The sequence below is a fragment of the Lytechinus variegatus genome, chromosome 3, assembly GCF_018143015.1.
Source record: "Lytechinus variegatus isolate NC3 chromosome 3, Lvar_3.0, whole genome shotgun sequence".
NCBI classification, from domain to species: Eukaryota; Metazoa; Echinodermata; class Echinoidea; order Temnopleuroida; family Toxopneustidae; genus Lytechinus; species Lytechinus variegatus.
Window position 1 is genome coordinate 6,559,589 of NC_054742.1, and position 23,953 is coordinate 6,583,541.

At 34.7% G+C, this 23,953-nt stretch overlaps 1 protein-coding gene across 3 annotated transcripts in view; it reads right to left on the reverse strand.

Annotated features, from left to right (window-relative positions):
- Positions 1 to 250: 250 nt before the first annotated feature.
- LOC121410088 overlaps positions 251 to 23,953 on the reverse strand; it is a 43,868-nt gene continuing 20,165 nt past the window's right edge. For 2 of the 3 annotated variants that reach the window (XM_041601952.1, XM_041601951.1), the window contains 10 exons: positions 23,388 to 23,501; positions 22,121 to 22,313; positions 20,878 to 21,035; positions 17,155 to 17,291; positions 12,602 to 12,705; positions 10,425 to 11,977; positions 9,574 to 9,740; positions 4,766 to 4,864; positions 3,924 to 4,045; positions 251 to 1,034 (listed from right to left, as the gene is read on the reverse strand). In XM_041601952.1, coding sequence (XP_041457886.1) covers positions 945 to 1,034; positions 3,924 to 4,045; positions 4,766 to 4,864; positions 9,574 to 9,740; positions 10,425 to 11,977; positions 12,602 to 12,705; positions 17,155 to 17,291; positions 20,878 to 21,035; positions 22,121 to 22,313; positions 23,388 to 23,434 — 2,670 coding nt within the window. In that variant the 5' untranslated portion in view covers positions 23,435 to 23,501 and the 3' untranslated portion in view covers positions 251 to 944. The remainder of the gene's footprint in view (positions 1,035 to 3,923; positions 4,046 to 4,765; positions 4,865 to 9,573; positions 9,741 to 10,424; positions 11,978 to 12,601; positions 12,706 to 17,154; positions 17,292 to 20,877; positions 21,036 to 22,120; positions 22,314 to 23,387; positions 23,502 to 23,953) is intronic. The other variant, XM_041601953.1, reaches the window with a different exon arrangement.

Genomic DNA, 23,953 nt, shown 5'->3' on the forward strand with positions numbered 1-23,953 from the left:
TATCCATGATGTATTCTTAAAAAATATGTATTACATGCCCTCATGTAGACAGAAGACATGATTTATGGATAGATGTGATAAAAGAGGCAATTCTAGTGAAATATATACTAAAGTAATGGGGAGAGTTGTTCACAAGTGACATCACACATCTGTGTCGCATTGCCAATTCGCTATCTCCATAGCATTAGTGATCGCAATATTCAAATGCTCATAAATTTTTCATTATTTGTCCGATTTTTCTCAAACTTTCGTTGATCTGTTTCTTTGGTTTTTCTGTTTTCACACAAGCGATCTTGTTCCAAAGGTTTCATTCTCCTTTAAGTTATTTCTAAAGCTTACACTGGCAATATTGTTAATGATATTTATTTCTTTCTCTGGATTCATTCTTATTCTTATGTTTTTTCTTTGCTGTCTCTTCATGCACATGAGAATTATTCGGATAAACAATCCAACAAATATGCACATATATGGTAAACAAATTCACTAATTTGAACAAATTCATACACTAACTTAGTTTCCATGGATATTACAATCTACACATTAGTAGAATATATTTACCAATTTTGAAAATAAAAAAAAGCTAACTGCAGCAAACGCACAGCATCAAAATAATAAATTTTGATTGAAAAGATTTGCTAGAATCGTGGGGAAGTATGAAATATAATAAACAACTACTACAATGAAACTTCAATGAAAAAAATAACAAATAAATGAATGAGATCTTGTAGCATAAACAGTATTCAAGCTGTTGCAAAATATTAATCAGATTACATGTCTTCTACAAGTGTTGCTGAGATGTTATGATATTTCTGTATTAAAAATCAAAGTTTTCTACTGAAAATTTGAATGTTCATAAAAAAACTCTATTTATCACTAAAAACAAACAATATTTGTATTTTGACTATAGAAACAAAGAAGGAGAAAGTCTATTACCATTTCTTCAGCTAGATAGGGGTGATGAGTTGAGCCATTGATTTCCTAAGATCATCCTTTGATCCATATATCATTCTTCGTTTACGAGTAGATGTCAAGTTCTATTAGCAAAGAAGAATGAACAAATAGGTATTATGTAATTTGAGATTCATTGGTCATGAACATACAATCAAAATTTAATATTCAAATTCCAGCTGTATCCACAAAAATACTAAAAATTGGTACAATGTCAGAATGAACTATGGCCCAAGATACACATGCATTGAAAGTGGATTGAGGCCATCCCCGGAGCCAGCTCGACATATGTGTATCAGCTCACTATTTCTGACTGCCGGACTGGATCAAGTTTACCGCAATTACCCTTAGGCAGCTTTATCACTGAACTAGAAATAGCGAACAATAATTATTACTAACAATAGAAAATGTTGATGTGAAGAGAGAGGCATTTGAATAGGTGAACTAGATAAAGGATATCAAAGCAGTTTCAGTCTACTTTTGGTGTGTGTGTGTGACAACACCCAAATTGCAGACTTGAGGCCGAGTTGAAAGCTGATGTTGGAGGCGGCATCAAACCTGATGCCTATGATGCATTTATCAACAGAAGATTAAAGGTCAAGTCCACCTCAGACAAATGTTGATTTGAATAAATAGAGAAAAAAATCAAACTAGCATAACGCTGAAAATTTCATCGAAATCGGATGTAAAGTAAGAAAGTTATGGCATTTTAAAGTTTCGCTTATTTTTCACAGAACAGTGATATGCACAACTCGGTGACATGCACATGAGTCAGTTGATGATGTCCCTGACTCACTATGTCTTTTGTTTTTCATTGTTTAAATCATACAATATTTCATTCTTTACAAATATGACAATAAGGACCAACTTGACTGAACCATATGATATTACACAATGCTAATTCCACATGCTCAGAGAGGAATTAATCGTTGTTTTACTTGGCAATGAGAAGAAAATTAGAATATTCAATATTTCATGTAATAAAATACAAAAGAAATAGTGAGTGGATGATGTCATCAGTCTCCTCATTTGCATACCGAACATGATATGATAATAATAATATGCAATTTTTTTATATAGCGCTTAATACAAATGTTTAACACCTACCCTGATCGGGCGCATCAAGCATTCAAGGAATTCCTTTCTACCGGCTACCCATTTATTACACCTGGGTCGAGAGTGGCAAATATTCATGACAATTTTGTGAAATTAAGCGAAAATTTCAAATGTCATATCTTTCTTATTTTACATCCGATTTCGATGAAATTTTCAGTGTTATGCTTGTTGAATTTTTCTATTTTTATTCAAATCAACTTTTTGTTGGGGTGGACTTGTCCTTTAAATAATTCAGTTTTTTTATCCTTGAAAATGTGCCCTTTTCCATTTACATCAAAACAATTGGTCTGGAAAAATACCTGTCACAGCAGAGGTATGCATACATGTAAAACAATATTTCAGAGGACTAATAATCTAGAAACCCTTTTTACAGTGCACTTGAAAAAATTTGTGATATCAGATCAATTTCTTATGCATTATACTGTTTTTTGCAATTTCTTATATATTATCATTGTTTTTACTTTTTTTTTCAATGATATTGACAGCAACTTTATATGCAATCATAAAACAGCATAAAATCAAGTAATTTAAATCCATAAACGAAAAAATATATCTATATACATATATTTGGCTGAAATACAATTTGTATTGATACAAAATCATGTTTTTAAGCAATTTTTGAGCAACATTGATGTATAAAATTATACTTATATTCAGAACCGCGTACCCGGGCATCACAAATTTGGTCTTTAGAAATGCGAAAGACTCAAAGAAAAAAAGTCTAGATACATCATGGCAAAAGCTTCTTGCTTTGCGAAAATATTGCAAGTCAGCCCCCCCCCCCCCCTCCTATATCACACACAATTGACACAAACACCAAGAAAGCAGTTTGTAATTGAGATTTCAAAATTCTTGAGATATTCATAACAAACTTTGAAATAGAAAGAGAAGGGAAAAAATCCTGGAATACTGTTGATGAAATAGCCCCTTTGCATCACTGACTTAAAAAAAACACATCAATAGGGCAGCGAACCCAGATCAATTTTCAACATATACAGTGCATCCCAGAAAAAACGAAACCGAGATTTAGCGAAGATTTATCATAACTTAATCACAAATACAATAGACAAATGACCTACCAATTTAAAGCTGAGAATCTCCTCTTTCATCTGATATTACTTAGATAATTTCTCATCCACGCATGAGTGAGCAAAAACAATTTGAAGAAAGGATGCCAAAAAGTCATTTGGTGGGGGTATCTGAATTTCAAAAAGAAAATCACATGACTAAAAAGTTCAATATCTGCTCTTTTGTTTGATACCTTAATCACAGAAAATGGTCAAGAAGTAAAGAAGTTATGATCCTTCGAAACAATGGTTGTATTTCCATAATTTCATCAAATAAACATGTTTTCACCGGTTTCCCACAGAAGCTATCGCACGGTAACAAAAGACTTAATGCATGGCTGATTGTCAACAAAACGGAGTGTCCAGTGAGTTTGAACGCTAGTGAGTTTATGAAATTATTGAATTTCAAGCCTTATTTCAAATAACCAGGACTTTTTTATTTCTTGACCAATTTCTGTTATTGAGGTATCAAATTAAAGAGCAGATATTGAACTTTTTAAAACTGTGGTTTTCTTTTTAAAACTCAGACACAGCCCGCCAAGTGACTTTTTGGTATCCCTTTTTCAAATTGTTTTTGCTCACTCATGCGTGCATGAGAAATAATCTAAGTAATTTCAGATGAAAGAGGGGATTCTTAGCCTTAAAATGGTAGGTCATTTGTCTATTGTTTTTGTGATTAAGTTATAATAAATCATCGATAAATCTCGGTTTCGTTTTTTGTGGGACGCACTGTATAAGATGACATCATCACGGTGGTTTTGTAAGCTAGTATTCTCTTATGACAAAACATACCTTTGATGGCCGTTTGGTTAGAAGTTTGTCAGGAACAACCTGCTCAGAGTGGCAACTGTTAACTGATGGTGACATCACAGATGACCAGTCAGCTGGGACAAGATTATTATTTTGCTGCAACTCTGCAGGATTAAAAATATATAACTTTATATAACATCCTTTAAATCAGATATATCAGACATCGGTATTAAGAACAGGGCATTGCCTTATTATAACTCGCCCAACTCTAAAAAAAAAAATCAATTGAATGTTCCTAAAGAACACCACAGACACTGGTCTGGTTGCATTATAATCTCTATAGGTTGTAAAATCATTCACTCACAATCCAATCATTGAATTTATCCCTTTATTCATTTCAAAATGGATGTTTACAAATATTTGTCATATAAGTAATTTTGGCCACATACATGAAGCATGGTTTGATGAAATAGGTAATATTTCTTAAGAATGCAGGATAAATGGATAGTGTCTTTCATGAATACAATTACCTTTCTGAGCTTTCTTTGAATTTGATACACTAAACAACATCAGTTCAATGTCTCTCCTTCATAATAGGCCTTCATGACTGATGTTTGAAATTAATCACAAAAAATGTTTTTAATGAATCATGAAAACAAAGTGATAACAAAGAGACAGCAACCTTTCATGGGCACAGGCACATAGACCACAATTAAACGTTTGATTTTCATACCTGGGTTAGTTTTCTTTGCCTGAATAATACTTTAAAACTTTGATCGATCTGTTTGTTATAGTTGTAAGCCTAACCAATTACAAGCATACATTATCAAGGAATAACATTTCATGTCTTATACCCTTACAGAGAGACAAGTAAGATGGCTCACCAAGGTGATCAGGTAGTATCAAGGAAAACTGGATTTCTTGAGAACTTTCTTCTTCTTCACTCTGAGTGTATGTCTTGATTGTGTCCAAAATGTCAGCATCTTGATATGAAGTTACAAGAATTTGCAAATAAACAAAATTATCATTATAGTCACTATTTTCAACTTGATTAATATAAAAGCCAAATTTCTTCCACTGCTTAAAATCGGGTTCCATTTAACAACACAAAGAGAAGGAATTTAAAAAGAACAAAATGAAAGTTGCTAATCTATTTTTTTTCATATCATTCTATTCTAATATTCCCAAATATATTCCAGTCGTATAGCTCTCTGAATTAATTTAATCGAATGTTGATTAGTAATGCAATGTAGTAAAGCGCATTTTTCAACACACCAAAAGCTCATTTAACAGTTTGTTTAATATAATGCCTGCAATGAGTATCATGAATACAAATATAAAATCATGGTATAAACAAGTGGAACACCTCTGGCAGTCTCGCCTGCATTGTGCATTTCGATATACATGAATAATGTATAATGTTCGAAATGTGAATGATAGCAGGGCTCTGGCTTGAATGGGACTATTCTGCTTTTACAAACAATTGGAACGCCTCTGGCAGTCTCGCCTGCATTACATGTACGCCATTCAATATAGCCACAGTGCTAACTTTGAAACAGCTATTGAATAAAACATTCACAAATTAAAGAAAACAATCATATAATAACTTAATTAATAAAATAAGTTATGATGCCAATTCAACGAATACCCCTAACACGGCCAAAGTTCAGTGAACTTAAATGACCTTTGATCCTGGTCATGTGACCTAAAACGAACACAGGATATTCAGGGAAACATGATAACTCTTATGACCAAGTTTCATGAACTAGATCCATACAATTTCAAAATCACGATGACAATTCCACAAATATCCCCAACATGGTCAAAGTTCATTGACACTAAGAGACCTTTGACCTTGGTCATGTGACCTGAAACTCAAGTAGGAGGTTCAGAAATACTTGTTCACCTTACAGAAATACTTGTTCACCTTACAGAAATAAAAGGAAGGGGAAGGCTTGTACCCATCCACAATTCATGCATCAAATTGTCGCCAATTCAACAGCTTTTCGCTTCAGTGCACCGCCGCCATCTTGCTAGTCCCCAAGAGTGTTGGATCGTACTGTGTTCGTAGGTAGGTCAGATTTCAGTGCAGAATAAAAAAACAGTCCTACATGTAAGCGAAGATTATCTTATTTCATACATTTTTCTACAGTTACAATATTATATCTATTTCTGAAAATTTGAAAATAAGATCCTTGTTTGTTTTAAACCTCACGATGAGAAACAAAGAAATTTACTAGGCCTATAACAAGCATCGATATAATTAGGAAAGGTAATCTATAGGGGAAGGCGGGGTAAGTTGAGCATAGGGGCAAGTTGAGCCACCAGCCCCAGGCCAATAATGAATGGGTCAGACATTGTGGTGGTGTCATGTTTTGATGATCCATAGCATAACCCTTAACCCCACCACATTGTTTTCCACTTTGAAACAAAAAGTAGTTTTTTAGAGGGAAAAGTATGAATTTCAGCCAAAAAAGTAAAAAAGAGTGTGAAATAGATAAGTGCTTTATTCACACACACGTCTTTAAATATAGTAAAGACATGATAACAACATTGTTAGTCCAGGTATGGATCTTCATTCTTGTCATAGTCTTTTATATGATGGATGCATAATAAATGTGTGGATACAAAATTATCGCACTAAGTTCGGACTGGGGTAAGTTGAGCCAAACAGCATGGGGCAAGTTGAGCCATGGTAATTCTTATGGTAATGTATCTTAAAAACAAACAAACCATAAAATCGATTGAAAAGCAGACTGAAAGGAGCAAATTTACATGACTGCTTTTTTCCTTTTAAAGGATGTTAGTATTTATAGAGAATTAGCAAGTGAAAAGACTTTAAACAAATAATTGACATGCTGGTTCTCCCCCCATACATTTTGTACGTAGTTTTTGCGGCTCAACTTACCCCATATCTGGGGCAAGTTGAGCCATTTGACATTGGTTTTTTCAAAGGTCAGAATGACTTTCAGTGTGGGGGTAGAAGTTATATGTAGGTGAAAAACATTTCCCAAGAATCAAATTTAAAGGCAAGGTACTTATTTCTACAATAGTACTAGTCATATCAATTCTAACATGCAAAATGCAAAAAGTGTCACAACTTACCCCGCCTTCCCCTACTAATTTTTGCAAGTGAAGGTTCTGTTTTGAAACACTCTCCACCTATACTCTTCATGGACTGTTGATATGTTAATTTACTACGTTTGACTGTAAATCTTGAGATTATTTGTATTTTCTATTGATTATCTTGCTATATTTTCGATGAATGTTTAATCTAAAAATACAGTCGCTCGTACAAGATACTGCCAATGAATATCAAGTATCAAGCTGTCTGTGCCTTAAACTGCTACTGAAATAAAATTTTTCTATTACAGGCGGGGTTGTCACTATATGTCTTTATTCTGTTTCTGCTTTAGTCATTTTTTTGGGGGGGTCAGTACTAGTCTAGTCTAGGTTTAACAGTACGTGTACACTCCTGAACAATGGATATTGACATTTCGAATAGATTGTTAATTTACATACTTGGGGTGTGAAGTGTGCATGTACGTAATATTGTCGACAGGTACATCATTCCATATGTTTCAGATAGCGGGGGTAAAGATTTTTTTTTAATGACGCCAGCACAAACTTTTTCAGGCCCAGCACACCAAAAAATGACAATTTTGTATCCTTATAGCATTTCGGTCTATCATGAATAATTTTGAACCCTGGGAAAGATTTTACAAGGGGTTCTGAAGTGAATTGACAAGCCCCCCCAAAAGGTTTACTACAAAATGAAGGTGATCACGGTCCCAGAGAAATTTGACCAGCAAAAAAAATAGAAAATAGAAAATGGAATTTAGCCAGGTAATTTTGCTTACATTTCCCAATTTTTAACACATAGTGGAATACCTGGGGGTACTGCCTATACATGCAGCACCCCCAGGGAAATCTTAGGGGTGCTGATCAAAGCACCCCAACATCCCACTTCCCAGGACCATGCTTGATATCAGATAAAATGTCCTACAAGTACTTTTATGAATTACCCTGATCTTAAATTCAACATAAGTATGAACAGCCAAGTATAGTAAGAAAATTGTAAACCATTACTCTACCCACAACCCAGTGGCTGATCTACCCCATCCCCTTAATTGGGCTGCCAAGGGAAAAGAAAAGTATATTTTTGGATCCTTCATTTTATGGTAAAACTTTTTTTTAGGCAGTACCAAAATGACCTTCATTTAGTATAATCATAGGGCTTTTATTCATGTTCCTGTTAAACATGCAGCCCACCCTCATTTTCCCTTCTCTCTTCCTGTTCTAAAGCATATTTATTTTCTTTGTATATTTTTTTTACTATTCATAATACAACAAATTATATAACGATACTTATCAGTTTTATTATGATGAAAACTATAAATTACAAGAATTGCTTTTATTTTCCCTTCATGTGTGCATCTCTAATCTGCAGCTTTAAAAGATATTAACATTTTAAAATGTCTATTGAACTATGATATTGTACTATTGTATCATTAATGTTTTCGTACTTGCCGAATATTGAAATGGGCCTTTAATATTTTGAAAGATATGAAAATAAACCAAACTGAAACACGGACAGTCAATTCCAACACCTTTTGCAGAATGCGAGACTACACTTTTTTTAGTTTTTCCGAATGACCTTGTAAGAAAATTTGTCTTATTTTACAGAAAAGTTGGGTAGGTATACAATGTAAATACTTGTGAAAAGTCTTTCCAATTCATTGGCGTTGTATACTGGTGCAGTTAAATGCAGAAAGCACACACATATTTCTGTTTCATGTAGTTATTTTATGGCGCAAGTGACAAGGAATCACACTGGTTCGCATTGCAGATGAACATGAAGGGACTGGCAAGATGGCGGCACTTGCGTGACTACGTACAATCGCGGGAGACACTTTTTCACGCACGATCAGCTTTCCCCTCCTTTTATTTCCGTGGTTTACCCTTATGTCCAAGTTTAATTATATATGACCTTATACTTTCAAAGTTATGAAGACATTTAAAACAAGTGGAATGCCTCTAGCAGTCTTGCCTGCATTACACAATTCAATATATCAGCAGTGCCGACTTTGAATGTCAAGATGAATAATTATTCCAAAAAACATCATTCACATACTATGTTCATTGACCCTAGATGAATATTTTTTTTTTACCTTGATCCTGTAACCTAAGACTCATGCAAGACAATCAATGATACTTCATGACCCTTATGTCCATGTTTCATGAACTAGATCCAAAAAAGTTATAATGGTAGTTCAAAAATATACCCCCAACATGGTCCAAATTAATTGATCCTAAATGACCTTTAACCTTGGTCATATGACCTGTAACTCGCGCAAGATGATCAGTGACAGTTGATTACACTAATGACCAAGTTTCACAAACTAGGTCCATTAATTCCTAAAGTATGATGACATTTAAAAACTTAATGTTTTTATGACTTCAATCATGATACCCAAAACGTAGTCAAAGTTCTTCGACCCATAACGACCTTTTCCAAGTTTCATGAACTGCATGGGTCCATTAATTCCAATGTTAACCTTGGTTAAGATTTCAATTTTGATGATGTCGCAAAACAAAAATGACATCTTGTGTTATTCGGAAGTTCCTGTAATGAATTACATTAAATCAATAAATTGGTGGCACTATATCGCAGTGTGTAGTGTACATTCACCTGGATTGTTACACTGTGCAGATACTCCTCTTCCTTGCCAACATTTGTCTTTGATATTTTGTCTTCCCAATGTAGAATTATTCATTTGTCCCATGTTGCATGTTGATCCTTGAGCAGAGGTGCATTTCTCTTTCATTCCCTTGGGTGTGGAGTATGTGATAACAGATCTGAAACAGTAACATAATGAAATGAGAGGTAGACTTCCAAAATAGCAACATACTGCAAATGGAAAAATATTGTGCTTGAATTCCTTGTAGTGTGTGGTATGTAAGGCATGACACAATTGGTCAGATCACATTTAAGGGATGCACACTACAGCGTATCAATCAAGAGATTCCCACAATTATCTCTGAAGTATCCATTTGCATAGAAGGCTAGATCACCATAGCTGGTGTTTGATCAGGGTCTCAGTTTGAGCTGGAAGGTTATTAAAGAAAGAACTGGTCTGAGGGAACTAGAAATGCATGGACAGATCAAGTTGACAGAGAGATCAAGGAGAGCAAGACCAAATGAGATTTGATTTTTTAGGCGAAATGAGGTCAATGAAATGTCGATTAAGGTAACAGGTGCATCAGATCAGGGTTAGAGCAATAGTTCATCATAAATGTACCTTAATAACCAGGCTGTTATTTCATCAATCTGTTCCTAAGTCACACACTACTTTATGCAAATTTGAATACCTGTTCCATCCTTTACAGATTTATTTTTTTAAACAAGTGTTAGCATGGAGATTTCATTATTTGTCAAAATTTAATTAGAGTTATAAAATAAATCACTCAGAGTGTGTCCAACCATGTAAAAACAGAAGAAAAAAATTTGGTGTCACATTTAGCAAAAATATCCCAACTAACCTTTTTGTGAAAACTTCTTGTTGTTCATGCTTGACTTTATCTCCACAAGAAGTACTACGCTTGACAGTATGGACTGCCTTAAAAGTTGTGGCTGGTGGATTCTGATGATCATCATGAAATGTGTATTCATCATCTTCGTCAGAAGAGTTGTTTTCAATAGTTCGGATATCAGAAATACTTCTGGTACTTGTACTTGGAATTGTTGAACAAGTTTTATCTTGCTTTATTTGGGTTGGTAGTTTCTTCATAGATATGTGGTTTTGGAATGCCCCCCTTTTGGCAGAAGGGAATTTCTGCTCCATGTAAGTGGGTATCATTTCGTCCACACTTTGAGACTCATCTAATCGACTTTCATTTTCTTTTTCTGATTGGGCAACATAATGAGACCTTCCTTTTTTTCTTGGTTTACTCTTTCTTCTAGATGGTCTATCCTCCTCTCCCCTTTCTTCCTTCAGGGAACAAAAGCCATTTGCATTTTCAGGGCTATTCCTTGCAGATAAACGAGCCGACTTCCTCTGTGGTTGATGCCATTCTGCTGCTCCCTTCCCATGTCTTTTTTGAGAGCTCTGCTTTCTTGTTGAAATTACCTGGGTATCCTGTGATCCATCGTCATAGGTTTTAATGCAATGGGCTTGAGGGGCAATGGTTGCAACAGGGGATGGCTTCAAATTCTTCTTTGACCATAGTTGATTACTACTGGTGTAATTAGGGCTACTGAACTTGTTGTTGAAATGGTTGTAACAAGATGTCTTCTTGCCTGTTGGATAATTGGTTGAAGTGGAAAGATTTTGGTTATCTTGCAAATGATTCCTGGTGCTTCCTGCTTGCTTTCTATATTGAGGTAGAGCAGGATGGGCTGATCCTTGTGGTTGATACAGACTTTCTGGTCTCACTACAGGTTCAATAGCATACATACCATTTGATAGATCTTGGTGATAGTTTTGATAACTAACAGGTGGATTCTGGAATAGTTGTGAAGAAGTATTCAGAGGCATCCTCTTTCGCTCAGCTCTGGGCACGACATCATCTGACACTCCGCATTGGCTAGAACTAGGATATAAACTCTGTAACTGCCCCTGGGTAGGATTGGGTACACTCATTTGGTTGACATGGAGTTGACTTGTCACTTGACAAGAATCAGTGTTTGTTTGCAGAGGTGTAATTTTTGACCGCTCAATGCCATCACTCTCAGCTATCCCAGGCAAATATCTGCACTTGTTGAATGTTGTCCCAACTGATATTGGAGGTACTGATGAAGATGTTGAGTGATTTATTTCTCTTTCAATCTGAAACATTCTCTTTGATTCATCTCCTCTCGCATGTGCAGCTGAAGTCATCCTGTTGAGGGTGGCATGGCTTTTCTCTGTTTCTTTGAGAAGCATACTCTGCTGGTTTTTTATGTTCTGTTGTTCTTCATGAACCTTATCAAGATGTTGTTTTGTAACACTTTGTTGTTCTTTGTACATGTCAAGCATAGCTTTCAGGAGGTGCTCATTTCTATCAGACTTGGCTGTTTCCAGCTGGGATTCAAGGAGCTGAATTTTGGCATCTTTCTGAGGTGAGGCAAATCAATGCAAATAAAAGAGTGGAGAGGATAATCAATTAACTGCCATTTCAATCCAAAATTAAAATCAACAAATAAAAAACAGTTACTAATGGCTTAATTGATTAAATACCTGAATGAACATTTCTATAAATATGCATTTACTTTAATATTATTATTAGAATGTAAGTTTCCCAATAGCAGACTTTCCAGTCAGATTATTTCAACACTTAAATTCTATATGGAAAGTTGACATCTACAAAAAAAAATCAGATGATGACAATCAACATACTTAACTTTATTGAAGTAAAACTTTAAACTATCTTGGAGTAATACGTTTCAGTGTGACCTACAATACATTGGCGATGTCTTGAAATGCTGTACAGAATACATGTATATCCCAAGTCATTGGATTCTGGCTATATATTTGCAGACACTCCCATTATAAGAATTATGCTGACAATATGATATTAGACCCTTGATGTGTGTGACTTTATGTACAATGTATACTAATTACTTCAACTTGTATATAACAAGGGAATGGAAGAAAATCTTTGTACTGCAATAAGATTTACATTTCATTTACAAACATGCATCAACATTAAAAAATTCTGACGGTGATGTTGACACTTACAGAAGCAATGGTTTCCATCAAGTCTTTTACTTTTGCTTCATGATCCTCTCTTGTCTTTAAGCTATTGAGAAGCTGTTTATGATGAAGAGCCAGCTCATTTGCAACTTATGAGTAAACAAAAACATAAAAAAGGAATGATCTTCTTAGATCTATTTTACATTCACTCAATAGAAACAACAAAATGGATAAAAGTTAAGTTACAATAATCTGAATTCATGAATCATGAATCACTAAAAGCATGCAAATATCAATGTTGACACTTGGTAAATGTATAAATGTAGATTATATAGCAATCATCTATTTGCTGTGTTCAAGATCATCAGTCAATTTTGATATTCTCTGACGTGGTTCTCCCTTGACAGTATCAATGTGAAAATATATGTATGGATGGAAAAGCAATCAATCAAAACACTTGGAAATAGAAAAATGAAGACCAAGGATTTTCCATCAGGAATCAATAATGTGATGTCAAGAATTTTCTGACTTGCACAATATATCGTGCAATTTCTGAGTGAAATGCAGAAAATTATCATTTTCTACTGGTAGAAGGAGAGGCATGAAAAGATGAACTCGGTCTATGAAGAGAATTATGAACTTTTGTTTATAACACAATTGTTCACATCTGTCATATAAATTTCCTGTTTTACTTTCATTTCAGTTTAATGATAAATTCCAATAATTCTTTCCCTATTTGATTACTAATGATATGAATTGCATATTTATTTCCTGTTGTAATAGCTAGAGCCCTGAATGCCTTGTTTTGTTAAACTCATGAAATAACTATAAATCATTAAAACTATCATAAATCCTGCAAAGTACTGTTTGTTGTCCATTGAAATGAGCATGTCTTGGAATGCTGCAAGATGTACGGGAGGTTGGGGTTAAGTTGGAATGCGGGGTAAGTTGAAACATTGTAATTTTATTTAATGCCTTTAAATAAATTTATGCAATACTGCCCTCAATTTATTGCCATTATCAACAACCATCAACCATATTACAGACAGCACATGTGCAAATTGTATTATTAACAGTACACAAAAGGGGGATTGTTGTTAAAAAGGAAAACCAAAAGTTAGCAGAGTGCTAGTTGAGTTTGGTTCTCCAAAATTCTTTTACTGTATTCTGAATCCAAAGTCAAAGGCTCTGGGTTCATTTTATAAACAAAGGGAAAAACTAGCACAACAATGATGTGGAGCTCATCCGGCATCTCGCAACAAAATTTGACATAATTTTAATTTCAGCCCAGTTGACACTGTATTGAAAATTTGAAATATATTGGTGACATAAATTGAGGATATAGAATTGATATTGATGAAGAATGTAAGCATTTTTTGTGATCTATGAATAAATTTCATATGAATTAAGTATTAATGATTATCTAGTCAAAGATTCTCAACTCTGTGTAGAACCTTGGTGAACCTAATGTAGCTCTCAGATGGAACAAAAATAACCAAAATCAATCAACAAATGAATAAATAATTTTTGAATTTTTGAAAATATATGAATAAATTAGCAGATGACTTTCAAAATTCAATGTTGAAATTTTGTATCACCACCTCGAGCTATCATATAAAGCAAACAAAATTGAAAGTGATCAACAAATGAAGACGAAAAACATTGTGATTTATGAATAAATTTTGCATAAATTAGAATAAATAATTTTCCAGACAAAATTTCAAAATTTTGTGTACAAGTTTGGTGAACCTCATGCAGCTCTACCAGATGGAAGAAAAATATAAAAATCTGTCAAGAAATAAAGAAGAAAAAGCATTTTTTGTGAATTTTGAAAAATGCGAATAAATTAATGAATTTCAAAATTCTGTGTAGAGGTTTTCAATCCCCCATCTAATGCTATTATACATGTATAAAGCAAACAGAATTGAAATCGGACTTGAAATGGCGAAGTAGTAGCATTTTGAAATTGTGGACGGACGACGGACGCCAACCCACGGCATACATGTAAGCTCACCTTGTCCTTCGGGCCGGATGAGCTAAAAATTATATAATTTAATCTTAATGATTAACCACAACTCAAAAGTTTAATTCTTACATTTTTGCGAAACGATTATCTTGTTGTTTCTTCCCTTAATTTTATGGGTAAATTATTCCACAACTTTGCACCAATGAAAGAAATTGAAAAAGTCCCATGTGTCATATTACATTTACCGGTAGGTAATTTTAGCATTAAAATGCTCTCTCCCTCTTGTTCTTTACATGTGGTTCACTCTGGAGCTTGTTCGAAATGGGGAAGTTATTACACGCATGGCCATTTTTTATGCCAGTAGTATGCAGTATGACTTTTGTAGGAACTTCCCAAGACTTCTATTCCATGAAGTATGTACGGCTGGATAAAGGATTTACATGTATACAAGAGCATGAGAATATCTACAAGGTTTATCAATCATAGTTTTATACTACCGTTATATCGTTTTCGAAAACCATACTGATGTTCATACAATATTTTGTTAGTTTCTAGAAAATTCATAAGACAACCGTTTATTATTTTTTCAAACACCTTTGCAATGATGGGAAGAACAGAAATTGGTCTATAATTGACTGGGTCCGTTTTGGGGCCTGTTTTGTATAAAGGAGTCGCTTTTGCAATCTTTAATCCATCTGGGAATTCTCCCTTTTCCAATGATAAATTGAAAATATAGGTAAGTGGCACAACAATATATGGTATATGGCATCCTTGATTAACCTAATTGGCAAGTTGTCAAATCCATGTGATATCCTACTGTTAAAGAGTTTTAGATTATCATAAACCTCCTCTTCTTTTATAGGTTTCCAAAAGAAGGATTTTTCATTTCCTCTTGCCAAATATTTTCTGTAATCAAGATTAACATGTGGAATCTCCTGCGCTAATGTCTATCCAGTAGCAGTAAAATATTTAAGCTCATCAGCTATGTCATCATCTGAAGACAAAACTTCATCCTTACCCTCATCTCAAATAACTAGCTTTTCAATGTTTGTTTTCTTATTTTTATTATTTCCATTGATCAACTCGTTGATAACTCCCAAGGTCTTGTTCATGTTGTTCTTATTTTCACTAAAAAATTGCAATAATACATCCTTTTAGCAATCTTTACAACCGTTACTAGCATGTTTCTATATTTTTTTTATCTGTTTCTATATTCATCATTAAAATTTGATGATCTATATCTTTTGTATAGATTATGCTTCGTCCTAAATATATCCTGGGGTGGTATTCTGGAACTCTGTCATAACTTTTGTCATAAATTTTGTCATTTCTCTCGGAGAGATGTGACACCGCTATGATTGTCACAAATTGGTATTCTGAACATTGTCTTTTCCCTGTCATATCTCTCAAAGTTCCCACCCATCTTTTCGGAAGCAAACCAATTAAAATCATCGTTAGTTCCCAGTGGGAGCCCTTCTAGCCAATAGGAAGGCCCCGTGGCAGGACGGGCGTATCCCCAAAACAGTTGCTGGCATCGCACAACTACACATATATTGGTGCGCTTAATTACAAAGAGAGACAGGGAGCTGTGAAGGATTTTAGAGAAGTAGAAAAGTAAGGAAAACAGTAAAAAAGAGGAATAAATATGTAGGGCCCAACTAATTGTAGCATGAAAAAAAAAATTTGAAAATTCTCATGGATGATGAGTGAAACTAATACCACAATCTACGGTAATCTAAATAATATAATTATTTGCTTGACATTTTGTCTGCAGGGTATCGGGATATTTGGTAATAAAAGATATGACAAAATGTATGACTGCTATCCCCTGTCATAGCTTTTGTAATATCTATTGCTTGTATATTAGATTTCGCGTATAATATAGCCGCATATTTTTGATGCGCGCTAAAGAAAAGAGACAAAATTTATGACAATTTTTGTGACAAAAGTTCTGACATCCACCAGAATACCGATTTTGTCATATCTCTAAGATAAAATATGGAGAAAAGACAATGTTCAGAATATGGCCCCAGGATTTTAGGGAGTAGATTTCTTCTTTGAATTGTTAATGGCCATATTAGGTGCATGTATATCACACACTTGCGCAAACATTTCATGAAATTTGTCATAAGCTACATTCACACCTTCATATCCATACAAATTAGTCCAAATCAGTTATATCATCTTCAAATAAAATTGTACTGTTTATATGATAAAGTAAATTTCCTTGCAAAAGAACTATTCCCTACACGACTCTGCCCTACAAAAATGGGAAAATGATCTGAAACATCAGTTTCAATTACACCCGCATGAATATCCTACTAATGAACATTAGTATATAAATGATCAATTAAAGTTGAAAATAAATTGGTCATCCTTGTGGGTGATACTATGATTTTTTGCATTCCTGTCAATTCTATTGCGCTAAAATAGTCAGATATCTTATTATGAAACAATACATCAAATGAAACAAATACAACACAAATTGTACAGCAGTACCCTTGTTCAGAGCATCTCTCTGCAGAAGTAGTATTTGGAGATCATCTCTTCCCTACAAAATAGCCTTAAAACAAATACCTGTCTGGGTAATTGACATTTCAATTTAATAACACTTCATTTAATAAACACTTACTTTTGTTCATGACTTCGGCTGTGCGGGATGTTGTTTCTGTGATGTTTGAATCAATATCTTTCTTTATGGATGATGCAGCATGCTTCACTTCATCAGCACAATCTTTCACTATGGCTATGAAAGTATTAATCAGATCTCTGAAAGACAGACCAGACATGGAGTAGGTAAAATATGGTTACACTTCGTAATTCTGAAATACGTAAATTGCCTATACCTCGATGTTCGTTAATCCGAAAACGTAAAAGGGTTCACTAATCCGAACATTTGTGGCGTTATTCCGAAGGTTCGACAATCCAAAAACGAAATAAGGTTTGATGGTCCGAAGGTTCGTTAATCCAAAAACGAAATAACGTTCGTTGTTCCGAAGGTTCGATAATCCGAAAACGAAATAAAGGTTCGTTGTTCCGAAGGTTCGTTAGTCCGAAAACGAAATAACGTTTGTTAATCATTTCGTTTTCGAACTATCGAACCTTCGGAATTACGAACCTCATTTTTTTTTCAGATTAACGAAACTTCGGGATTACGAACCTCACTTCGTTTTCGGACTAACGAACCTTCGGAATTACAAACCTCATTTCATTTTCGGACTAACGAGCCTTCGGAATTACGAACCTTCTGAAATACGAACCTTTGGGATAACAAAGCTTCGGAATTACAGATGTATGCGGTAAAATATATTAGACGTGTATAACGCAATTCCCGTCTTGATTAGATGCTCAAGGTGTTTCAGAGAACAAAAACAAATTACATATATAATATAATACATGTTTGAACAATAAGTCGATGTCTGTCAAAATGTCTGGTAAAAGTGAAACTGAATATATTTTGGAGAAATCCATTTTTTGAATTCTTTCAATGTTCAGGTTAGTTTCCAGTTGCCTATATACTGTATTTCATATGTAGGCAATGAGCTCAATTTTCAGTTTTAGATGAGAAGTTGTTTCAACTGATGAAAGTTGTTGATTTTAACAAACAAGTCAGTAAATCCCATGTGACTTATCTCTCTGTTTTGCTCTCTCTCTCTCCCCACATTTACACACCCTTTTCTCTCTACCTCTATTTGCACCACCTCCCTTACCTCTCTCTCACACACAGATACATATATGCCGTGGGCCGAACGATCAAAAGTACTTTAGTATTTAACTTTGCTTCAGTTGACCTTGAGATATTTTTGATATATTGAAAAAACGAAGAAAAATACATTGATTGGGAAATGGCTTGTTCCCGCAGTAAACCCGCTGCAGTTAGCAAAATATGTAATATAGAAGTCCGGTTTTATCATGCTACCTAGTTATTGTACGAGCCGGACATTTAGACATGCGCACTGCAATTGCACAGCGGGGAAATGTGAGCCCTACAGTCGAACTTCGAGTCGATTTGGTCAGTAATAAACGGTATTATTTCTACTCTCAGTATATCGTATCCCTGGAAATCTCTATGGACGTCAATCACCTACCTTTAGTTGTAAATCATCGCAATATATGAATATTCTATAATAACATCCTCAAATGTACCAAACAGTTGAGAAAATTGTTGATCCCCGTGTCGGACTGAAACTGAATACACAAGCAGAAAAAATTGCCCTACCAATTTAGCTGTATACACATATCGTTAGTAGTGTGCTGTGGGTCTGTATTATGCATTATGATGAAAATATGTATTCATAAACTGTTTAATCACAACATACACTTGAAAATGGACATATAAACTAGTCTTTATAGAATTCTGGTATAGCATAACATTTCGCCGTGGACTTATTTTAAGAAATGATAGCAATTCCTTTTTCAAGTGACAAGATCTATTCCATTAAAGAAGAAGGCATATTGTCCTTTTTATTTATGCATTTGTCTAGTCCTGCCTCTTTGTGTTTCTGTGTATGTGTAGTTGAAGAGAGAGTGAGAAATGAGAGATTATACAGTGGAAAGCAAAATAGAGACAGGGAAAAAATGGAAAGATAAATGTCCCTAAAATTATTCCAGGATGAAAGGGCTGGCTCATATCTTTCAGTTTACTAAAGGATGGTGAAACAATTTTGAATAATCATGATCATCGTGATGATCATAATGATAATAGTAATTACATTTATTACAAGTTTTATCACTGTGATGATATTAAAATCCTCTAAATTTTAATCAATACATATTTATCACTGTTTTTAGTAAGATTGGTTCGAACTATTCCCTCTCACCGGCATAGGCCTGTCCAACTAATTACCAGTACAAGGTCTCTACTGCATGTCTTCCCTCCCTCTCTCTCTCTTCTTGTAATGTTCTCCATTCTGAAAAAAACACACTTTATAATTTGTATTTACAACTCATAAAAATTCTGTCTCCTTCTTCCCATTCCCTCTCTTTCCCTCTGTATTCTTCCCTCCTCTCAAAGAAGCAAGCATTTTCATCATCATCATCATTGTGTTGTCTGACAATAATATCCATCAGTACCGTCAGAGAAAGAACACATCGTTAGAAGAAACATATAAGTCTTCATCCATCCACCTTCCCCTGGTCTTCATTATCATGAATAAAATTGTAAAATTTCTGTTCCGACAAAATAATAAAAGGCACACATTTTATATTCATCAGAATCTTAAAATGTTCATTAATTTTCCTTTCTCCTTTGTACAAATCATATTTTGCAATGGAAATTATTACATTTACAAGGAGTAACATGGTTATGTTATAGGAAAACTGAATCTTCCATCAGGGGCGGATCCAGGATTTTACAAGAGGGGAGGGGGGGGGGGCAAATTTTTGGAGGAAAATTTTGACAAGCAAAAAAAAATTCAACCACAAATTATTAAAGGATATTTTGTACCAGAAAATAAGGATATTTCATACCAAAAAAATTTGACAAGCCAAGAAATTTTTTTTTTTATATTAAAAATTGTTACTTTGCTTCTCAAAGGGGGGAGGCACATGCCACCTGTGCCCCCCTCTGGATCCATTATGGTCAAAGTTCATTGACCTTTGACCTTTGTCATGTGACCTAAAATGCGACAGGCTGTTCAGTGATACTTGATTACTCTTATGTCCAAGTTTTATGAACTCGACCAACATGCTTTCAAAGTTATGATGGTAATTCAACAAATACCCCCAATTCGGCCAAAGTTCATTGACCCTAAATGACCTTTGACCTTGATCGTGTGACCTGAAACTTGCACAGGATGTTCAGTGATACTTGACCCTAAATGACCTTTGACCTTGGTCATGTGATGTGAAACTCATGCAGGATGTTTGATGATACTTGATTAACCTCATGTCCAAGTTTAATAAACTAGGTCCATATATTTTCTAAGTTATGATGACATTTCAAAAACTTTACCTCAGGTTAAAATTTTGATGGTGATTCCCCCAATATGGTCTAAGTTCATTGACCCTAAATGACCTTTGACCTTGGTCATGTGACAAGAAACTCTAAGAGGATGTTCAGTAAAAAAATACTTGATTAACCTTATGGCCAAGTTTCATGAACTAAGTCCATATACTTCTAAGTTATGATGTCATTTCAAAAACTTAACCTTAGGTTAAGATTTGATGTTGATGCCGCAACCGCCATCAGAAAAGCGGCGCCTATAGTCTCACTCTGCTATGCAGGTGAGACAAAAATTGATATCACATTATCAGTCTTACTTTTATTGATGTTCCGGAGATAATATATATTTTACTCTAAACAAACAATCAATGAAATAAATGAATTAAAAGACATCAGGTGTGCTTTATGTACCTATCATCTCTATCTTTGGCCTTTTCTCTGTAAAACTCTTGCATTCCTTGGAAACTCTTTCTCCTTGGAAGTGTACATGTAGTTTTCTTTGATGCACCATCTTTCTGAAAGAGTGGAGGCTTTGACATATATTTCATGTAGAAGTTTGAAGATGTGCTCTGAAAAGTTGAGAAAAAAGTAAATTCAAATTTAATATCAACATTCAACTTTGAGTACGCGTACGCCGCGAGGCTCCACACTAACATTTTTTTTTACTTGCTCTTGGACAAGTTAAAATTACAATTTCAGATTTTCACTTGCCCAAAAGAAAAATTTACTTGCCTGGAAAAAAACACATAAAAACATTAACAAGTGGAACGCCTCTGGCAGTTTCGCCTGTATTATGCAATTTGATATAATTATATGTAGCAGCAGTGCTGCCTTTGAAAACAACTAATGATAATTATTCACAGAAACACTAAACATGAATTATGTCCCTTGTCCCAAAATGACCTTTGACCATGATCATGTGACCATAGACATGTACAAAACAATCATTCATACTTGATTACCCTTATTTCAATGTTTCATAAGCTAGATCCATAAACTTCCTAAGTTATGATACCAATTCAACACATAGGCCTACTCCCCACACGGCTAGAGTTCATTGACCTTTTAATGACCTTTGATCTTGGCCATGTTCTTGAAACGTGCACAGGGTATTCAGGGATACATTGCTGTATCCATTTAACGTCCTATCCGTGGGACAGAGTGTTTTCCACTTTAACATAGCTTACATCTATGAAACAGGGGAGAGACGATTACACACAACGCACTGGCTTCAGTCATCCGCCCGGGGCGGACTCGAACCACATGATCTTTGGTTAGACAGGCAGACACTTAACCGACTGAGCCAACTTCGCTCTCTATTAGAAAAGCTTTCTCTCTCACTTTCATGTCTAAAACTACACTTTTGGAATGGTAAATGATGACCTTTTACCAAAACTTTTAACAGACGGGCTTTAAAAGTGTTAAATATCAAATCTTTGTTACTATGATGGTTATTAAACAAATTATTTCCTACAGCTCAGGGCAAGTCCATCCCAACAAGTCAATTCGAATATCAAGTGTGTTTCACTGCCAAGCACCTAAAAGGACAATTATGCCCTACCCCCCCCCCCCACCCCACCATTTGGACTCACAAGTTTTGAAATACCCCAGAACTATGCAGGTTAAAACGAAAAAATCACAGTAAAAAATATACCTCATTTTGTTGTGAGTAACCCTGTTGTTGAGACATCATTTGAGAAAAGAGATCAAAGGAGCTAGATTGTGAATTCTCCATCTGAGATCCCATAACTTGAGAGTTTGTTGCGCTGCTTGAAAAGCTTTGGCTGGAATTAAATGCGGAATCAGATGTATAGTCAGACTTCGAACTGCCTCTCTGAAGGAATTCCCTGCAAATTTTCATACAAGGAAATGTCTGAAAATAAATGACAACTTCAGAAAGAAACAAAACACTATCTACTTAGATGAAATTTTCATAAAATCATCAGAAAAATGTAAGAGAAGGGTTAAAGTCTGAAATTAAACTCAGATTTCCAAACTTTTTTTGAAGAGTATATAATCTACAATAGTACATGTAGAATAATGCAGAGTTTACTGGATTAGAATAGCAAGACTTTACACAAAAAGCGACATCTGAATTTTTCAATTTATTTTTCATTCAAGAAAAGATCAGGTGTTCTTGGCAACAGTCACTTTTCAACCTTTAGATAATATCTATTGTAAATGAGATAGTATCTATCATCTCTTGTATAGCATAAGAAATGCTCATTTGATAAGTTGGCTGATTAATTTTTCCACTAAAAAATACGAGAAAATAAAACAGTATAACTTCCACAAGTAAATCCCTCTAGAATGATTTAGGCTGAACAACAGGTACAATAAATGATGATGATAAACAGCATTTGTATAGTTATCTGTTTTTAACAAGGCAAATGCAATTTTGTGTCTCGCCCACTTATGAAAATAACCAAAAATATTGTGATTTGCGAGAGCGCGCAACAGAATTATATCAAAACTTCATTGTGAAATGACTGGGATGGAATAATACTTTTCATAAGAGCCTTGAACATAAATTGTAATGTTGACCTAAAAATGACCTTTGACCTTACCATGTGACCTCTGACTGCAGCATAACATGCAGGTCCCAAAAGTCCATCTACCATCCAAGTTTTGTTGAAAAGTGACTTGCGGTTGCGGAGATAGGTGTCAGAAGAGAGTCTTGCATGTAAACTTTAATGTTGACCTGAAAATGACCTTTGACCTTACTATGTGAGTTTGTGGTTGTGGAGTTATGTGTCCTTAGTTTTGTGACGGACAGACGACATTTGGATCCCTAAATCTCGCCTTCACCTCTGGTGGGCGAGAAAAAAAACATTCAAAGGCACACAAAAAAATGGTATTTTAAGAAACTAGTGTCGTTTGCCAAACGGCAAAGCTTTAGATATATGAGATGCGAAACTTACCCAGGAAAGGATGAAAACAGCTCTGATTTGTTAAGATTATTGGGCATCTTCGATTGGATGTGCAGTGATAGTAAGAAGTCCCTGATGGTAGTATCCCATTTCCTGCACTGTGCTCTTATTCAGTGAAAGAAAAAAAAATGAATAACAGTTTTCCTCCTGTATTTCCTATTGTTTGTACAAACAAATTATTATATTTCTTTCATGAAAAGAAGAGTTTTGACTTACTTTTACCAAATGTGTGCATAATGTAAACAAAAGAAAAAAGGTCTCACACACCATACATAGATTTTATAGAACTTTATTATTTGCAACATCCAAGGGGAATTTGAATGGAAAAATTATGAAAAAGGGCCAAAAACTCATGTCCAAGTCTTCATTTTCTCAAAATAACTAGACCAAAAGCCTCAATCTCTGTCCGTTGGTTGTTCCACTGAACAACATGTACATGAAGTTCAGTTTGTCTGAACAAAACATTTTGTCCGGCCACACAACAACTGGGTCTAGGTAGAGTCTAGACAGGAATAACTTTTGTGTCTCACTTTCTGGGGATTTATTTAACAATACTG